The 19,234-nt window shown below is 35.0% G+C and overlaps 1 protein-coding gene across 2 annotated transcripts in view; it reads right to left on the reverse strand.

Moving 5' to 3' along the window:
- The window catches only part of LOC122006232, a 137,621-nt gene that overhangs the window by 71,490 nt on the left and 46,897 nt on the right, over nt 1–19,234 (reverse strand). For both annotated transcript variants that reach the window (XM_042561656.1, XM_042561655.1), the window contains exons 16-21: nt 17,460–17,536; nt 17,301–17,355; nt 17,156–17,204; nt 13,441–13,578; nt 6,575–6,656; nt 6,382–6,460 (exon numbers count right to left, since the gene is read on the reverse strand). In XM_042561656.1, the coding sequence (XP_042417590.1) occupies nt 6,382–6,460; nt 6,575–6,656; nt 13,441–13,578; nt 17,156–17,204; nt 17,301–17,355; nt 17,460–17,536 (480 nt within the window). The remainder of the gene's footprint in view (nt 1–6,381; nt 6,461–6,574; nt 6,657–13,440; nt 13,579–17,155; nt 17,205–17,300; nt 17,356–17,459; nt 17,537–19,234) is intronic.

A 19,234-nucleotide genomic window follows, 5' to 3' on the forward strand; every position in this document is an offset into this window, starting at 1 on the left:
GAAGAAACTCTTGACCTTGATACCCTCCTTATTCTTTGATGTGTGTCAAAAGGGAGAGTGTTCGTTGGAGAATTATTGGAGAACCCAAGTTAGGTTATCGGTTTAACCTAAGCTGGGGAAGATTGCGAGGAAACGTTCGAGGAAGAACATTGGAATACTTTTGATGCGAAAAAGGGGAGAATTATTAGAGAACCCAAGTTAGGTTATCGGGTTAACCTAGGGGAGAATGTCAGAGAATGTTCAAGGAAAGAACATTGGACGTTGGAAGATGGTTGGAAAACCTAAGTTAGGTTATCGGGTTAACCTAACTTGATTATGGTTTTGTCAAACATCGGGGAGATGGTGGACCCAGTAAGGTTGACTGGTTGACCAGACCCGAGTTGACTTGACTCGAGTTGTATTTTGATGTTTGACTTGGGAAGATTGTCGGTCGACCTAGGGTCGAGGTTGACTGGTCGTGTTGATGGTTGACACTGAGAGAGTTCTATTCTTGATATGGGACGAGAATAGATGTTTGGGAGATTATTGGTGCAACCGTCAAGGTTGACTGGTTGACTGATTCGGGAAAAAGTCCAAGTATGGAGACTAGAAAAGTCCAAGCAGGGGAGCTTGGCGAAAAGTCCAAGTATGGAGACTTGGCATCGGAAAAGTCCAAGCAGGGGCTCGCGAAAAGTCCAAGTATGGAGACTTGGCATCGGAAAAGTCAGCAGGGAGCTTGGCACAGAAAAGTCCAAGTATGGAGACTTGGCATCGGAAAAGTCAAGAGGTGGCACGGAAAAGTCCAAGTATGGAGACTTGGCGGAAAAGTCCAAGTATGAAGACTTGGCACGGGGAAAAGTCCTGGAGGCGGTGGAAAGTCCTAACTGGGATGTTAGGCGGTTGGAAAGTCCCGGTGAGTGAAGCTGGCAGTGAAAGTCCTAATGGATGTTAGGCGGTTGGGAAGCCCAGTGAGTGAAGCCGAGCGAGGAAAGTCCGGTGAGTGAAGCAGACGGAAAAGTCACAGTGAGTGAAGCAGATTGAAATCTGGTGAGCGGCCGTGAAAATCCTAGTGAGTGAAGCTAGTGAATGAGAAAGTCCTAACCGGATGTTAGGCAGTTGGAAAGTGAAGCGGTGGAAAGTCCCGGTGAGTGAGGCCGGCGAAGGAAAATCCAGATGGATCGAGGGTGATCGGACATCCGGTGTTGAGAAGATCGGTCTTGGCGTATGGAGTCGGAGAGGGCTCGGTGGCTCGTTCTCCAACCAGGTTAGAGGGCACTCTAGCAGGAGTTGGATCGGCAGTGGCCGATCCAGGATATCGCGTTGCCGATCGGTGCGGTGGCCGTCGAGATCGACTGACCGCTCATCGACAGAATCGATCGGTCCGGAGACCGATCGGCAACACTGCAACCTCCTGGATCGGTCGACCGATCCACCTGTCATTGATCGGTCGGCGGACCGATCGAGGACATCATGGCGAGGGGCAAAGACCGATCCATGGACCGATCGAGGTTCCCGATCGGTCCACGCACCGATCACTGATCGACACACCGATCGGTGCGGGACCGATCGGTGACAAATGTAAGCCGCTTAGGCCGATCGGTCTGCATCGATCGATTAGCGATGCAACGCTAGTTTCTTCATTTTTCTTCGGCGGTATAAAGGGAGGGCTTGGGCTTCTTCTTCTTCTAAGTACTCTTCGCTGAAGCTTTGCTTCTTCTTCCGCCGAGCTTTGTTGAGCTCGTTGGGTCAAGCTCGCGTGAGTTTCGCCGGTGTTCTAGGCCGGATCCGAAGCCGCCGTGAGGTTCCATCGGCAACAAGAGGCAAGTGTATTACAATTTCTATTGTTTTGTTTGTTTTGTTTTGCCTTTGCTTCTGTTGCAAGTGCGAGGTTTCTCCACCCATAAGGAGTTTATATTAGCCGGTTCTCCGGGGACTCATCCACCGACGGATTGACCGGACTCGTCCACCTTACGGACACGCCGAGGAGTAGGAGCCCTAATCTCCGAACCTCGTTACATCCATCGAGTTTGAGGTTTGATTTCTTTCTTTGTCGCTTCTATTGTTTTATTTCCGCTGCGCTAACTCGACATTGTAGAAAGAATCGAACGAATTGGGGTCGGCTATTCACACCCCCCTCTCTAGCCGTACAAAGGATTCTAACAGTTAATAATATTAAGGATTGAAAGAAACGAGTGAAATGTTACTCTTTAGCATTGTTATTGCAAATAAGTTTAATAGATATATTAATCTCAATTTTAATATCGACAAAATAAAGTTCAAAGTTCTAACTCATTTTGAAAAGCACCATGTTATTCAAGCATAACCAATAATGTGAGATATAGCTATCATTTAACGTGTTGAGCTGTACCGATAGGCACAGCTAAATTTTATCATTCAACCCTGTAATTAGCACGTGAAACCCTTTGGCATAGTGGCACAATGGTGTGGAAACAAAGGAAAAAAGACGGAAGGAAAGAAAGGAGGATAGGAAGAAGAAAAGGCATCTGGCAACAGCGAGAAAAAGAAAAGTGAGAAGAAAAATTGAGCTAGACAAAGGAAAATAGGATAGAGAAGGAGAAGAGGAATGTCAAATGGGAAGCAGGCATCAAGTGAGCGCTAATGCATAGCATTGTGCAACGCAATCGAAGAAAATCAAAAAAGATTTGATTAGAAACGATAAAATAATATAAAATTAATTTAAGTATAGATGATGATATAATAGGAGATATAGCTCAATAGCGTAAAATGATTTATATAGCCGACCCCACCTAGTGGGATAAGGCTTGGTTATTATTGTTGTTGTAATAAATAAGCCTAAACCAACTACTATGCATATAAATTTAGTTGATTTTAAATTAACACAGTACATCTAAATCCTAATCACCATATTGAAAAAAGGGAAATCATAAATATTAATTTAATTTAACTTAATTAGTAGAATAAAAAATTAAATGAAAAAATTTTAAATATGATTAAATTTGAAACATATACAAGCAGCAACAATAACAATAACAATCGATCCTTTACCCCACTAAGTGAAGTTGGCTACATAAATCCTCCTACACCATTAGACTTGATGTCCTATAATATCATCATCTATATTTAAATAAAAAATATGCAAGCAAGTGATAAAAAGATATGATCAAAAAATTAGAATTCAGTGAGACGGGAATCATTAATGATTAAATAAAAATTATTGAAGTAAAAAAGCAATTTATTTATTTCATTATTTTATTTCATTTAATTAAAATGACAAATATCATTACAATATTTTTAAAAAGACTATATTCACTTTAAGTTAAAGTTAGAGGATTAAAAAAATAATTTAAATTTGATTTTATCATAAAAATATTAAATCTAAAATTTTCAAATTTGTGTAAATCTAATTTGAGTCAAATTTATATTTTTATTTAAAAAATTAGTTTAAGACTAAACCATGATATTTTACATCCAAAATTTAAAAAATAAATACTTTGCTTTTCATCCACTCTAGTAATTGTGGTCCCTTACATGAAAAAAACAAATTAAAACCAAATGAGAGGATTTAAAATTATTTTACTTCATCTAAGAAAGTTTTGTTTAGGTTTTACTAAACAAAATATATAATGATATATAGTGCACGATTTTATTTTAAATGCTAATGAATAAATTTCAAACACAATTACATAAAGTCATATAAAATACGTTTATTCAAACAAAAAATACATCAAAGGAAAAGTTGAAAATAATATAAGTGTAAACTATTATGAAACAAGAGAATTATACAATTCACAAATAACTAAATTTAAAATTAAAACATAATTAGTCGCAACTATATTTAATCAAAAAATTGAGATGATTAAATTAATTAACAAATATGATATATATTACCAATCTTAATTAATTAATTGTAAAAAAAGTTAATCATTAAGTGGAACTGTTATTATTAAGAATTCAATTAAATAAGTAGAGAAACTCTATCAGCATGATATGATACAATGCTGAAACTATATCATTCCGATTAAAGACCAAAGCTTTGGTACGACTCCAAATTTTAATCCTTAGATATAATGTACTTTATTGGAACTAACACAGCTTTTAATCCATACATTAGAATCAACCAAAACAAATGGTGCTCATGCATACATATGGATACTATGCGGAAACAAGGACATATTATATTTACATAATTGGCATGGCTTGCACTCAAGGCAAAAGACTAGACGCAAGGAGAACTAACCACTCTAATTGTAAGATCCAAAATCTGCAAACGTAAAATGCATGCAATGTAGAAAAATAATAATTTAATTTAATGATTTTAAATGCATTATGTCATCTGCTAGGCACGATTAAAGGTTTAATTGGGTAGTTTCGCATGACTACATAATTAGGATTTTGTTTTTCTTTTTTTTAATATTAGATGTTGGGCAAGTTTACTTTTTCATTAATATTAAACCAAAACAGGTTTCAAATATATAAATATTCTCGATGAATACTACTGCGTGAATAGTAGTCACATGAATATTAATTATATGAGTAGTGATTTTTGCTCATATATAGGTTTTTATTGATTTTATTGGGCCTAGTTACCTAGGATTAGTGGGCCTAATCTTGACCTAAATATTTAAAGCCAAAAACCTTATCTCCCAAGCATATGATCTCCCACAAAGCTTCACGGCAAAATTGAGGGCGAGGAGTCTGGTGGCAGCCGCAAGGTCGTTGTTTCATATCAAATGATTTTTTGATCAAGTTTCAAGGATAAATCGAAGCCAAGCCATTTTCCTATCCTTCCAGCAACTCTCCTACGTGTCTGGATTAGAATAATCGTGTGTGGATCACATAAAGGCATGTTCAATCATTCGTCCCTCTCATCATTCAAGCTATATATATGTGTGCTTTGATTTATTTCATGAGGGAAAGTTAATAGCATGATGTATATTTTCGTTTTACAGATTAATGCATGAAAATGACGTTTATTTTTCATTTTATTGAATTTTGCATGAAAACTTGACATTCCTTGCATGTAAATGCATGGTTTGATGTTGCAAGGAGCTGCTGGTCTAGGAAGGGTTGGGTAGGATAAAAATATTTAATTTAAATGATTATGAATATTTTAGGAAATTTAATGATATATGTTGTTAATACAATTTATGCGTGACTTTAAGAGGGAGAGAAAAAAAAGATATAATGTATGTTATTTATACAGGTGATGATAAGATGAAAAATTATCTTGAAGTATGTGAGTTGACTTTGATAAATTATGATATGTGGATTTTCTGTGAGGGAGAAGGCCCCAGAGGGAGCCCGTTCACGGGAGAAGGCCCCCGAGGGAACCCGTTTACGGGAGAAGGCCCCAGAGGGAGCCCGTTTATGGGAGAAGGCCCCAGAGGGAGCCCAATATCGGATTTCCATTATTTTAGGCCACGGCCCAGTGACGAGAGTTACTAATGCCCCGCCGCCTGGTACCATGGTTTTACAACTGAGATTGATCAATCGACCCCTTCCCCCCAATTAGCTAGTCACTTTCAATGATCAAACTTCATCTTAAGAATCTTTACAATGAATGCTAAATGCTATGATAAATGATTCTTGATTATGTTTATGCTATGATTATGATATTGTGGAAGATTTACTCATATTATTATGCTCATGTTATTTTATGTAAAAATATTGTTATTCACTGTAATATGAATATGCATTATTTGCTATGATGGTTAGGACATGCTGAGTCATTAGACTCACTTAGTTTGAATGGTGCAGGTGAAAATAACATTGATGAGATTGGAGGCTCGGACGCTTGAATGGACTGGACAGGCAGTATACATACCAAGGACCTTACAAGCTTCTACAGATTTGACGAATCAAATGATTCTCTTTTTATTATTTATACTATATATGCTTAAGAATGGTTTTGGAGAGGAAAAATACATTATTATATTATTGATGCTAATCTATTTTAGTTTGTTAGACCTGGGTTGGATGAAGTCTTACTGTTTTTTTTATGTTTATAATTTCGAGATATTCTAACAGTAGTTTAAATCATTATAATGGTGTGTATGTTTAAATATTCTTTTATTAATATTTTTACTTATGCATTTATTTATTAAATATAAAGCATGCGTTTATTTTTATTATATAGAAACATAATAATAATGCATATAATAAAGTCAGAAATGACTTTAAGTAATTAGAAGTTTGGGACATTACACTAATGCTATTAATTAAAGTGATGAAATGATAGTTTATCTAAAGAAAAAATGGAGCCGGTAGAAGAGAAGATGACTAGCTAGTACAATCCACAACTAAATTGAAAATCATTGTTTGGACAATTATCTTAACAAAAAATCAAATAGAAATGAAAATCAATCTATGACTTAGTAGCTTCACTTCTTTCGAGGAAAATGAGGAAATGATTTAACTGACCTAATACAAAAAGCTGGTGTGCCACACTTGACAAATGAAGTGGGATTTTAAGAGCAGAGCTTTCGTTCAGTACAATTCCCTACAAAAAAAAGTCAAAAGCATCAAATAGAAAATGGCAAGGTATATTTGTAAATGGACTTTATATAACAGTTCACTAAGATAAAAATGAGAAAACTATAGAAGGGTTTCGTACAAGATCTTTAACAAAGATGTCAATTGCAGAGTATGGTGTATAGTCATTTTCGAGCATGTGAGGTACACGGTTTCCAAACATCCTGAAGCAGAAACAATATGATGTTTTAGGTATTATGATGGAAACAACAATCAAATATATAATAAAAATGAAATGATTAATTATACATCCAAGTATTATTATCCAATTTTGCAAATTGTTTCAATGAGTTTGTTAGATCATACTCGTATTCAAATGACTAGCTGATGTTTATATATATATATATATACAAACATGATCTGAGATCCTAATGCATTAGTGAATTAAAATTCCACTTTTTGCTATTTTTTTTATCATTTATTTAACTTCTCACATTAAGTTGGCAGTTATGATTCTCAAATGAACATTTTGGATCAGATCAGTTACAGTAATAAGTGTCATGGACTAATTAGACCTATTTGTAATATTTCATATTTGTAATAACATGTATATGTAGGTAGAAGAGTACTACCCACGATTAATTGAGGAAGAATTGTCCCTGACCTCAACTTGGTATCAAAGTCACCCCTATTCTCTCCGACCTCCACATAACTTCTCAATGCAGATTAGGACCATCATGCTGATCATCTGTATGATCACAATCTCTGGGTATCCATGGAAGCCCCACCCACTAGTGTCTCTTCCTTGACCTTTCTCTGTTTGAGCTTGTCACCCATGTGCATCAACGTTGGAACCAAGTCATGTGCACAAGCCAACTCTCTCTCTTGAGGTTTGCAATTGCATCTCCTTTTCTGGGTCCACTATGCACACCCGAATCCCTGACTTATCTACTGATTTCTCATCTTAGACTTATCTCAATCTTTGGTGACTTACGTTTCCTATTGTCCTAAAGCATAACTTGGCCAGGAAATCTTTCTGCGGCCCATCTTCAGGCCAAGAGAAGAAAATTCTCAATCAACCAGTACCAATCCACAACACAACCAATTCTCCATCAACTGATTCAACACCTTGTTCTCCATTGCAGCAGGCACCTCATCTTGCAATCATCACAAGCTCATTTGATCATTAAATGCTAGCCATGTTCTGATTCTGGATCTTCTTCATTGTTATCAGCTCATCAAATTGACAATATTGGTGGTTGAACACAATTTCAGCTGCCACTCTTGAGCCCAACCCACAACAGCAAGGTTCTCTTTCCTGTTTAGGACGGACACATCCCAAGCCCAAGCAGTGGGTTGAAGCATGTCTAGCAAGTTCAGATTCAGAAATAGCTTGAAGAATGTCTAGCAAGTCCAGATCCAGTAATTTCAGATTTCCAGCCAAGATTTCCAACCCAATTCTTTGTGGACCTGTAGGCATAATTTTAAAGTCCAATCAAGTGCTCTTCTGATGAACTGGTCACAACAAAAGCATGTGAGACCAACAATGGAGTGAAAATTCACCAGTTTGAAATGTCAGATTTTCAAGGAGGCCAACAGTGGGTTGGAGGAAGTCAATCTGGAGGACAATTTCATCATGATAAGGCCCCTTTTGGTCATCCATCGCTCGCTGTAGCTCATTCAGATACTCCCTCAACAGCTCAGTCATGTTCCATGGTTTTTGTTCCAGTGAAAGAATACTTAAAGATCTTTAGGCTCTAAGCTATTATCAGTGTTTTCTCCTAGCTCATCACCTTATCTGCCTAATGGAGGTGTTTCTACTGTTTGTCTATCATGTGCCTCTAGGTCATCTCCTTGAATCCAATATTCGAGGGCCGTTGAACATATCTATGGTGACATATCCTCTTTCGCTATTCTCCCACCATTTGCATGACCTATGGATCTCATAAAGTCAAAATGTTTCACTCATCAGTTAAATGTAATGGAGATGTTTCCTTATCACTAATGTTGTAATCTTCTGTGTTTTATTTTTCTAGGTTTCCATTGAACCTATTGTCTATTGTTAGACTCAATAGATCATTAAATTGTTCTATCACCTTTAATGCTATTTCTGTTTCCATTTAGGATTTAAGTACAGGAAAGGTAATTAGTTTTGGGCATAAGTTTGCAGGTTGTACAATTTGATGAGTCGGCATTGTATGTGGCTCTCTTAGCTACACCTTCATTCACCCCTCCTAATTCATTCGTCTTGCTCATCCATCTTGCTCTAAAACATGAGGTAGATGGCTCACAACTATCAAAATCTTCAACCCTTAAATGTGAACCATGTCACTTAAGGTCTCAGCAAACTCATAAAGCTGCTTCTGCATCATGCATCACCTGCTCTAGTTCATTCATATGTTCACAGTACAAGACATCTCTACCTTTGGTTTCTAATATTTTGTCACTTCTAAACTGATGTTTTCAATTATTGATGATTATTCTCAAATATTCTGATGCTTTCTAATGAAAGTTTGTTTTGAATGCTGTTCTATCTTTTACTCCTCTTATGATGAAATTAAAACCAATTTGGCACTAAGTGTGTACCATTGTCAATATTAGGGAATACTTATCTCTCTCTTTTCAATTATTTTTGTCTCTCTTTTCAATTATCAATCCTCATGTTCATATAGGCCCATGCCCCAGTAAAATGGTGCAACAAAAATGAAAAAACCGACATCGTTTGAAGACTGCTTAGACTTTACTCCAATATGTCTCTCTTCTTTCTACATGTTATTCTTACTGCATATTATCTCATTATCCTTATGCTATCCTCCACTCTTCATGGTCAAATTCCTTTCACTATTCTTTTTCTACAATATGATATTATTCTCTACCAACACAAGGCTATGGATGTACTTCCTTTGCTCCCTTGTGTCCCTTACCATGATAAGTTATCTTCATAGTCCATCAAATAAATTTTCTTCAATTATTATTGATTCGAAAAAGGTTATTGTTGTTGTTCCACTAACACATGTCATACTTTTATCTCTCCTGATGTGACATTTTTGAGATCCTTGTTCTCCCTCTTCATTATATCTACTAAGTCTGTTCAAGAAGTTCTCCCTATTCCTACTCTATTGTCCTTTCTAATCCAACCGGTGACCACCCTTTACTACTATGGCCCCTCAAGGCACCTCTGCATTATTAATGACTATTTCATGGAGACACTTCACACCTCCCCAAGACTATTGCTCGCCAATCGACAGTCATCAAGCATCATCCATCAGATCCCCCTATTTACATTTTGCAAAGGTACACCTAAGTATGTAAGTGTTCCACTTATCATCCACTTTTTTATTTTATATTCTAAGCATCTTAGATAACATGTCTTTGTGTCTTCTTTATTCTTATACACAATTCCTAGAAATGTCTCATAGACACTTTCGTCTCTAAGTTGGCGGCAGGCTATGATAAAGTTTACCATGGGTGGCAAATGAGTTTTCTCAATTAAATATTCACCAAATGGTATTGTTGAACAAATTAAAGTTAGCCTAGTGGTCAAGGATTACCAAGATTTATGGTGTTCGCCACCATAATACGTTCTCTCCAATGCTAAAATAACTTCAATCTACCTTTGTCTCTCCATAGTTGTTGTCTTTCATTGCTCCATTAGCTTGATATCAAAAATGTCTTTCTTTCAAGGTAATCTTTTAGAGGAGGTTTATTTAGAGCAACCTCCAAGAGTTGTTACTCAAAGGGAGAAACGTATGGTGTGTAAGCTGAAGAAGTGTTTGTACAAACTGAAACAATCTTCAAGAACTTGGTTTGAGAAGTTTAGCTCAACTCTTATTTAGTATGACATGACCGAATGTGTGCTATTAACAAAGTGTTCTACCTTGCTTCACAGTTTTAGAAACTTATTATTCTTATTGTCGATGTGGACGATATTAACATTATTCGCGATTGGCGACACCATTAGAATTAAAAATTAAAAGGTTATATTTGTCCACATGTTCAAACTAAATAGCTTAATAATATTAAGCGTTGTTTCGTATGGAGGTTGCTCATCAGAAAAAGATTTGTATATATTACAGTGCAAATATGTATTGTATATGCTTGAGGAGGCTAACACGATTGGCAATAAACCTATGGATACTCCCCCAAGAATCATAATGTCAGAGCAGTACCAGGAAAGGGGAGTCATTAGCTGATCCAAATAAACATAGAAGGTAATAGGAAAATGACTATTATAGTTATCAGACATCTCATGTGTTGCTAGTGTGATTAGCCAATTTCTAAAGAACCCATGTCATGAACATTGAATAACAAACTACAAGGATCGCATGTTACCTAAGGGTGTTATAGGGAAAGGTATCTTATTCCATGATTGGCGTCCTCTCTAGATCATAGGGTGATCTAAATATCTAATGCAGATTGGATAGGTGCTCCGACAGATAAGTGATCTACAACATGCTATTGTATTATACTAGAAGATAACCGTATTTTCTTACTGGAAGAGAAAGAAATAAATAGTGGTGGTAAAGTTGAGTACAAAGACAGAATACTGGATATGTCTTTAGCTATATATGAGCTCCTAAGGATTAAACATTTGATTGTGCTAGATACACTCCTATGGAGATGATGAAACTGAGAATCAAGTTGTGATACATATAGCCTAAAATCAAATTTTTCATGAGAGGACAAAAGATATAAAGATCACTATATTGATTACCATTTGATTCAAGAGAAGTGCAATATAATGATATCATCACCTCCTTTGTTAATTTTAATGATGAATTAGTAAATTTGCTTAATGAATCATTAAAGTCCTTAGAGTTGAATCCATTTATAACAAGCTAAGTTCCTACAATATATTGGAATTAGTTTGAGTTGATTATTTGACTAAATTGTCAGAGACCCTTGAGTTGAATACATTTGTAACAAGCTAAGTGTCTATAGGGCTATCATATAATTGGAATCATTTGTAAATATGTGTATAGAAAGGGTTCATTTATGATCTTCTATAGGGTAAAAATAAAAAAGGCACCCCTAATTATCATTTTCATCAAAAGGGTGCCACTTTTCAAAAAACATCAAAATAGAGCTCCAACATATTTTCTCATCTTGACAATATCTTTATTCCAGGATTGTTTTAGCAGCTAGAGCATATTTGTTGCAACGTGTAGCAACTACAGCTAAAGATGCTATAACTTATTAAAGTAAACCGACTCAACTTATTCAAAATTACTATACATAGAGCACCACTATATCAAAATACTCTTGGCCAACTTTGTTAAAATTGCTTGAAATGAATCAAAATCGCTTCAAATTGATCAAAATTACTTGTTGTAGCAATCATAGTTGCTACAACCATTTTAAAGCAAGTTTGACTAAGTTGATAAAGAATATTTTGGTACAACAATGCTTTATGTGCAGTAAGTTTGACTAAGTTTGAGTAATTTTGTACTATGTTGTAGCAACTATGCTGTAGTTACTGCTATGTTTGAAAACTCGGCCTAAGTGGCCACCTAGGCGCTAGGCGGTCGCCCGCTGTCCTGAAAACCACCCAGGCGGCCAGCCTCGGCGGCTACGCCCAGGTGCTTGATCTGCGTGGGCGGGGTTCGGCGCTCAGACACTACTAGGGTTTAGATGCCGCTTCAGTGAAAAAAAAAATGTGGACAAAAAAAATGTTGTTTCTCCTCTCCGCAGCGACACTGTTTCTCCACTCCGCAGGAACGATAGCACTTCTCCTCTCGACCTCTCTACAGCAGTGGCGGAAGCACTTCTCTCCACAACGTCTCCTTCTCATCACTTCCGCTGCCAGCCAGAGAGAAAGAGCGATCGAGCTCCGGCAGTGATTGTTCCTCCCATTTCTGCCTCTCTTTCTCCGCCTTCATTGAAGAGATCGTCGGTGAGTACATTTTGCTGTTTCTCCTTTTTTTTCTTTTTTGAAATTTTGCTAGGGTTTAGATGTTGCCGCCGGTTAAGTGATGCTTTCGTTGTTTCTCTTTCTCCGCCTTCTTCTTCTTTCATAGTATTTATTCACTGTCATTTAGTATTTTATATGATTTTGGGCAATGTGAAGTATCTTTCAATTAGTAAATCGTTTCAATTAGTAAATCTTTCAATTAGTATTTTATATGATTTTGCATATGTCCACATAAATCAAGGGATACCGAGGAATCCGCGACAGCCTAGGCTCTAGGCGCTAGTCTGCCGCCCAACTAGGCTTAGTGAATTTTAGAACCTTGAATGACTATAATGGCACTAAAATTTGGGTATTTTGGGATGAGAGATATGGTGAGTTGTTGTTTTGATGTTTTTTGGGAAAGGGGGGACACCCTTTTGGCAAAAACAATAATAAGGGGCATCATTTTGATTTTCCCCTATTTTATATCCGTATTAATATAAAGAAGGATACCTAAGATTTATTGAGAAATAATCCCCCTATTCTCAACAATCACATTATGCTTCCGATCAGTTTTTTAATACCTAGAGTTTAGCATGACTTTCTTGCTTTTGGTGAAAACTTGTGTTGTTGATGGATATAGTTGTGGATTGATTTGCAATGGGTATCATTAGCTCTGTATCAGCATGATAACGCTGTCTTTGGTCAAAACTTGTGCTGCTAATTGGATATAGGTGTGGATTGATTGGGAATGGGTATAATTAGCTCTATATCAATGAAGTTCATGATTTTACATGGGAATTTTAGCCATGTCTATGACTGAACATCTAATCATTCCATTCAACTTCAATAAGAAAAGGCAACTCCAGAAACTCTGAACCTTTTCCAAATCAGTTTACATATAGAATTTAAGGAATGCCAGCAAATAAAAATAATTTCAATTGGGTAATTACTTGGGAACTATTTAGTACAGGAAAAGTGAAGTCGACAATTAGCTAGCCCACATTGTAAAATAGTGCCAGCAAGAAGAGCTCTATCCATAATTATTTTACTCAAAATGTACTGCATAATAAATGAAATATTCAGTACAAGAAAAAAAAAATAGAATGAGGACAGACCATGAAAATCCTCCTGTGTGTTTAATAAGCTCAAATAGTTCTCTGGTTTTTAATCCAAGACGTGCACTAAAGGCCATTGCTTCAGCGGCAGCAGCAATGTGAACCCCAGCAAGCAATTGATTAACCATTTTTACTGAACTGAACAAAAATACGAAAGCAAATAAGCTCCTAAATACTAAAATCTTGGAAGATGATTAAGAGTAATTATAGCATGCATCAAGATAACAAGTCACCTTTCAGAAAATAACAGAAGGCATTCTTTTGTTAACAGGGTAGCTAAAAATCATGTCAATTTAAAACGTCTCTGGATGGGTTGAACTGAAGTAATCTCCAGTATGAATGAGCAAATTCAGCCTTGTTTGGTGTCATCAGCAGTGAATGAGAATATGAGATTATTCGTGATTGTTTAGATAGATGAAATTATCATTATAGGTGATGACATTGCAAAATTGCAAGGCAAAGTGCATCTTACAAATAGTTTATAAATGAAGAATTTAGATGATAAAATGCTTTCTAGGCATAATGGATTGCTCATTCAGCAGAAGTCATTTAGATCCCACAATAAAAAAAAAAAATGTTACGCTTAAAGAAGTTGCCATCCTAGGTGCTAGGCATATTGACGCTCCAACATATCCAAATGTCATATTAATAATAACGAAAGTCAGTATCCAATCCAAGGAAATATCACTAATTTTATAAATTGAAAAGATTTCCTATTACATAGCATCATATTTGCTGTGTGATCAACTAATTTTTTGAGTCTTCATATTTGGATCCTCAAGAGAACTCTGACAGTTGTTTAAAATCCTTAAGAATGTCCCAAATAATGGGTTTCCTATATTTCAGTCAAGGATATGTTGATTTATAGGGTAGTAGATTGAGTAGTTTTCCAACTGATAGACCATCAACATTGAGTAGTCTTTCTCTTAGAGATAGAATCCAACGAAAGTCAGTTTTACTACTAGCCATTAGTGCAGTGACCAAGGCATGCTCAGACACGCCGAGTTTCGACCCCAAGAAAAATAGAGAAGATATTGTAAACATGTAAGGGCCTAGAAGGGGCTGCCTAGAGTTAAGAATTTTTCAATTCTTCCACTGTAATTTAACTCACACATGGAAAAATAGAGAAGATATTGTTCAATTAACAAGGTAGCAAAAGAGGAAAATAAGCTCCTTACTTTTGTAAGCAGTCCCCTCAATCCTAGTGTAAAATAAGTCGTAATGTTATTATTAGAGATGTTAAAGTTGATAGGGTGATCACTTATCTCTCGTGATGCTACATTGCTACTAAAAGGATTTGTCAATACATTGATAGGTTACTTTTATCTGGCAAACTTAGAAGTCAATATTTAATTAACAGGATAAATATGCAAAATAAATATCACCATATGCAATCCTATCTTATGAAATTTAGTCTTGATATAATAATTACTCTGCAATTCTTGACTGTTAAACAACCTTAGGATGCAATGAACATAAAAGAACGTAATGAACATAGCCTAAAGAAAAGTAGATTAGGATACCCATTCAAGATTATATAATTAAAAATGGGCAATTTATCAGTATAAAATTCACAACGCTTTCCTTCCCTTCCTCTCGCTCCTCCCTTCTTTATTACCGTATTACTGTATTGTGTCATGTCAATACAATTTTAATAGTTTTTAAATATAAATATATTAATTAAAATTATTTTTAGTAATACTTGATTATTATAGATGCTCATTATTGATTTATATTTGAGATGTTGAGTTCAAGTTTTGATATTAACTAGTAAAATGTTGATCCTTATTGAGTTGGGTTAGCTGAAGTCACCAAATAAACATGACATGATGAAGTAGATTTAAATTTAATTTAATTTGCATTTATTTTGATAAATTTAAAATTAAAGCAAATTGATATATTCAATAATCTAGTTCATAATAGTCTATTTTATAAAGATAGATATTATATCTAATTTTTCTTAACAATTTATTTCCTTTATCTTAAAGAATTTCCTTTTTCTCTATTCATGCCATGGGAAAATGAAGGAGAGAAAAATAATCATCCTTTAAAAATGTGTATTTTTGTTTATCTCGTGGACTTACAAATGAAAGAAAAATTAAGGTAAAAAAGTGTTTTCTCTTTTTTTACTCGAGGAAAAAATTAAGAGAGGGAAAGGAATTGGAATTAACTTTCTAAAAAAAATAGAAATGAAAATTATATATATATATATATATATATATATATATATATATATATATATATATATATATCTTAAAAAAAGCAACGCTGCCGACCTCATAAGGCCGCCACGAGTTCTCAATTCCGTGTTAGTTAACGGGCGGAATAGTAAATTTCACAGGTGTCGATTGGCACAATAGTATTTTACACCATGACTAACACATCAAGGGTTGGTTTTATTACAATCAAATAACAAATTCAAGCTGTTCCTCACACCCCATATTTGTCGTCGATATCACCCAATGTATACTTGATGAACCTTTCACTAAACCTTGATGTCTCCCGAAAGCTCTCCACTTCTGTATAAATGATATAATATCTATAGAATATATATCTTTCTGTAAATCTCAAAATAAGCAGCAGGCACGAATACTCAGGTCCCCATTTCAATTAGCCTTAGAATTATATATGGGCAAACTCATAGGGCAAAAGAGCTTTATTTTTATCAAAAGACACCCTAAGCCTAAATTTTTCCCAAATTACCTTTGCTTGTCTAATTTGATTCATAAAAAAAAAATACAAACTCATCTAATTAGTAGAATAAATCTTAATTTCATAAAATAGAAGAATTGAATAAAAAAAGTATATTAATTTTAAATATATAATAAAATAATTTTATAAAGTATTTAAAATATATAAAAAATCATGTCGGTATAAATATAAATATAAATTTATTCAAAAAAATTATTTATATTTTTACAAAATACCTAACATGATAGAAAAATAATTGCAACCATAAAAGTAAAAAAAGTTGCACCTAAATTTATCAAGAAATAATTTTATAATATCTACTAAATTCATCCATAAATTTTAATTTTGCAAAAAAAAAAAAGCAAACATGTCAACAAAAATAGAAGTTTAAATTTATATTTATATATTTTTAATAAATTTTATAAATGATTTTAAAAAATTAGAAAAGATAAAGATAATGAATTCTATTATAAAGGATAATTTGGGAAAAAATAAGTTTTAGGTGTCCTTTGATGATTTAAGAAGTAGAGGAACTCTTAGAATTTTTGCCCTTGTATATTCTTCACCTTTATACTTGTCAATGTGTCGGTAGTTCAAAGATAAGACAATAAGGTTATCGCCAAAGGGCAAAATGAGAGATACTCAAGAAGGTGCCTGCTTGGCGCAGCCAACCAAAGAAACTATTGATATTATAACTCCGGTGACAAGTAGGGAGGAAAAAGAGAAGGAAAAATTAAAATAGGAGAGAGGCTGAAAGGAAACAGAAAAATTATAAGAAATATATTTTAAAAATACTGTTAACAAAACGTGTCAGCTCTTTTCACACTCCAGCGATATAGCTTGTAGTGGACAAAATTTATCATTTCTGAACTTCATCTATGAAATTGCATCAATAAATAGGTTAGTGTGAAATGATAAAATACTCATAGTATTGAAGAATATACTCATATATATATATATATATATATATATATATATACACTGTGACAATAACTTTCTAAGTATTTCGGGAGAGAATGTTTACCTTGCGGCTCCACATCCACCTTTGATGACATAGAGCTTCTCACTAAGCACTGTTAGACATGGATGTTAGGTTACTGCATCCTGTGTTTATATATTGCAATTGAAAAAAATGCTCACAGCATTAATGACCAACTCAAGTATATTACCAGAGAGTATAGATCCAGCACATAAAAGAGCTTCATCAGTGCCTGAAGTCATTATCTAGAGGTTTAAGAGAAATAATGGCAATAAGCAAATATGTTTTGTATTTTGTTTTCATATGCATAACATTAAGAAAGTCATTCAACACAAAGGCTGGGTTTAACTGTTAGTGTTCCGTCTGCTGCTCTCTTAACACCGCCAGATACTGGTGCATCCACCAAATTCAGACCCTTGTCTTCAGCTACAAGAAAAATACAACAGCTTAGTAGATAGCAGTCATAATGCACTCAAAATCATGGAGAAATCAGTAATCAGGACTTTCAAACGTAATTTAAACCACCAACTTGAAGGGATCTAAGTGTGAAGATCAAAAATGTTTCCTTGGAAAATAAATAAAAGACAAAAAGTAACATGGATTTGAAAGATTTTGCTAGTGATAGATAAGGATCATCAAATGTCTCAGAAAATATAGTAAAGTTGAAAGGAATAAAATACTATTCTTTTGAAAGATAATTATTCCATTATATTTATAGGCCTCAAAATAAACTCCTATAACTAAAACACTTGCCTAGGACTAAACCCACACGTAATCAATGACTTTACTTAGATAATCCTAACTTTCCCTGCTCAAGTTGGAGTATATGTGGTAAAAAAGTGATAATGCTCACCCCAAGTGCCCAAGCGCCCCATCACTCTAACCTCACATTGTGACAGGATGGTAAACCATGGTACCGAGCAACCATCTAGCAGAGAGGGTACTTCGCCCCAGGAGCACGCCTTCGCCGGGATTCAACCCAAGCTTTATGTGGTAACACCTCTGGCAGGTACCCATGGGGGTGCTCAAGTTGGAGTATAGGTGCTATGTATGTTCAACATGTTACATAAACCAAAAGAGATCTCAAAGAAAAGACTAACTAAAAAACTAGACAAAAATGAAGACACGATAGTACAACAGCTAGAGTGTAGTGGATAACATCTTCAAGAGAAAGATCATCAACAAAACAAAGTTGATGGCAATCTTTTGATATAATCTTATCCCATGATTCCCCACAAATTGAAGATACTGAATGATTCAGAAGTTCATGAGGATGACAATTTATGAGAGGTTGTGTAGAGTTTCAGATTGATCAGGAAGTAAGCATTGATCCTTGGGACAAGCTAATATTGGCAGAGAGACAGTTTAATATTAATCTGAGAGACAAAGATATTATGGATATGTAAAATCTGACAACTACTCAAGATAAAGAGGATACTGGAAGAAAAGCTTAAGTTAATCTATCTTTTCAAAGTTACAATAAATAGAAGACTAATGAATGTCTTGCATACTTTAATGGAATTAGGATTTCAAACTCTTATTTAAAAAGGAAGAAAGGTCATGAGGATACTCCGAGAGATAAGAAACAAATAATAGATAATAACCAATCCCATCTTAAATCATGCACACCAAATCTTGCGGACAAGGTACACAAGAGATGGTGGTATACAATTTAGCAATTCAGAAAAAAAAGGATCCATCACCTTTTCCTTTCTCTTGATTTCTTTTTTTTTGCTAATTAATCTCTCTTTTCTTTCAAGCACGCCATGGTCGATCCCAAGCTTGGATGAGAAAGAGTAAGGGTTGTGTGAGATTGCCAGCCAGCGTCCCCGGCATTGAATTCAGTTAAATATTCAATGAATGGATCCAACAAACTATTGTGCTAATGTTCGGTCGTTCCCCAAAAGGAATGTATTGCAGAGTCCAACTGTAGCATCTCAGCAAGGACCTGATGTAGTTTAAATATGCAAGCATTCGCGTTATAGGTCCGACTATAATGTATGAGTAAGCACCGCTATATCTCTATGAGAACTTGAAAGTAGTATTAAATATGCAAGAGTTCTCATACATAGGTTGCATAAGAACAAATATTATAGAAAAACTAGTGGTCTAAGATTTGAAACA

The sequence above is a fragment of the Zingiber officinale genome, chromosome 7B, assembly GCF_018446385.1.
Source record: "Zingiber officinale cultivar Zhangliang chromosome 7B, Zo_v1.1, whole genome shotgun sequence".
Classification (NCBI taxonomy): domain Eukaryota; kingdom Viridiplantae; phylum Streptophyta; class Magnoliopsida; order Zingiberales; family Zingiberaceae; genus Zingiber; species Zingiber officinale.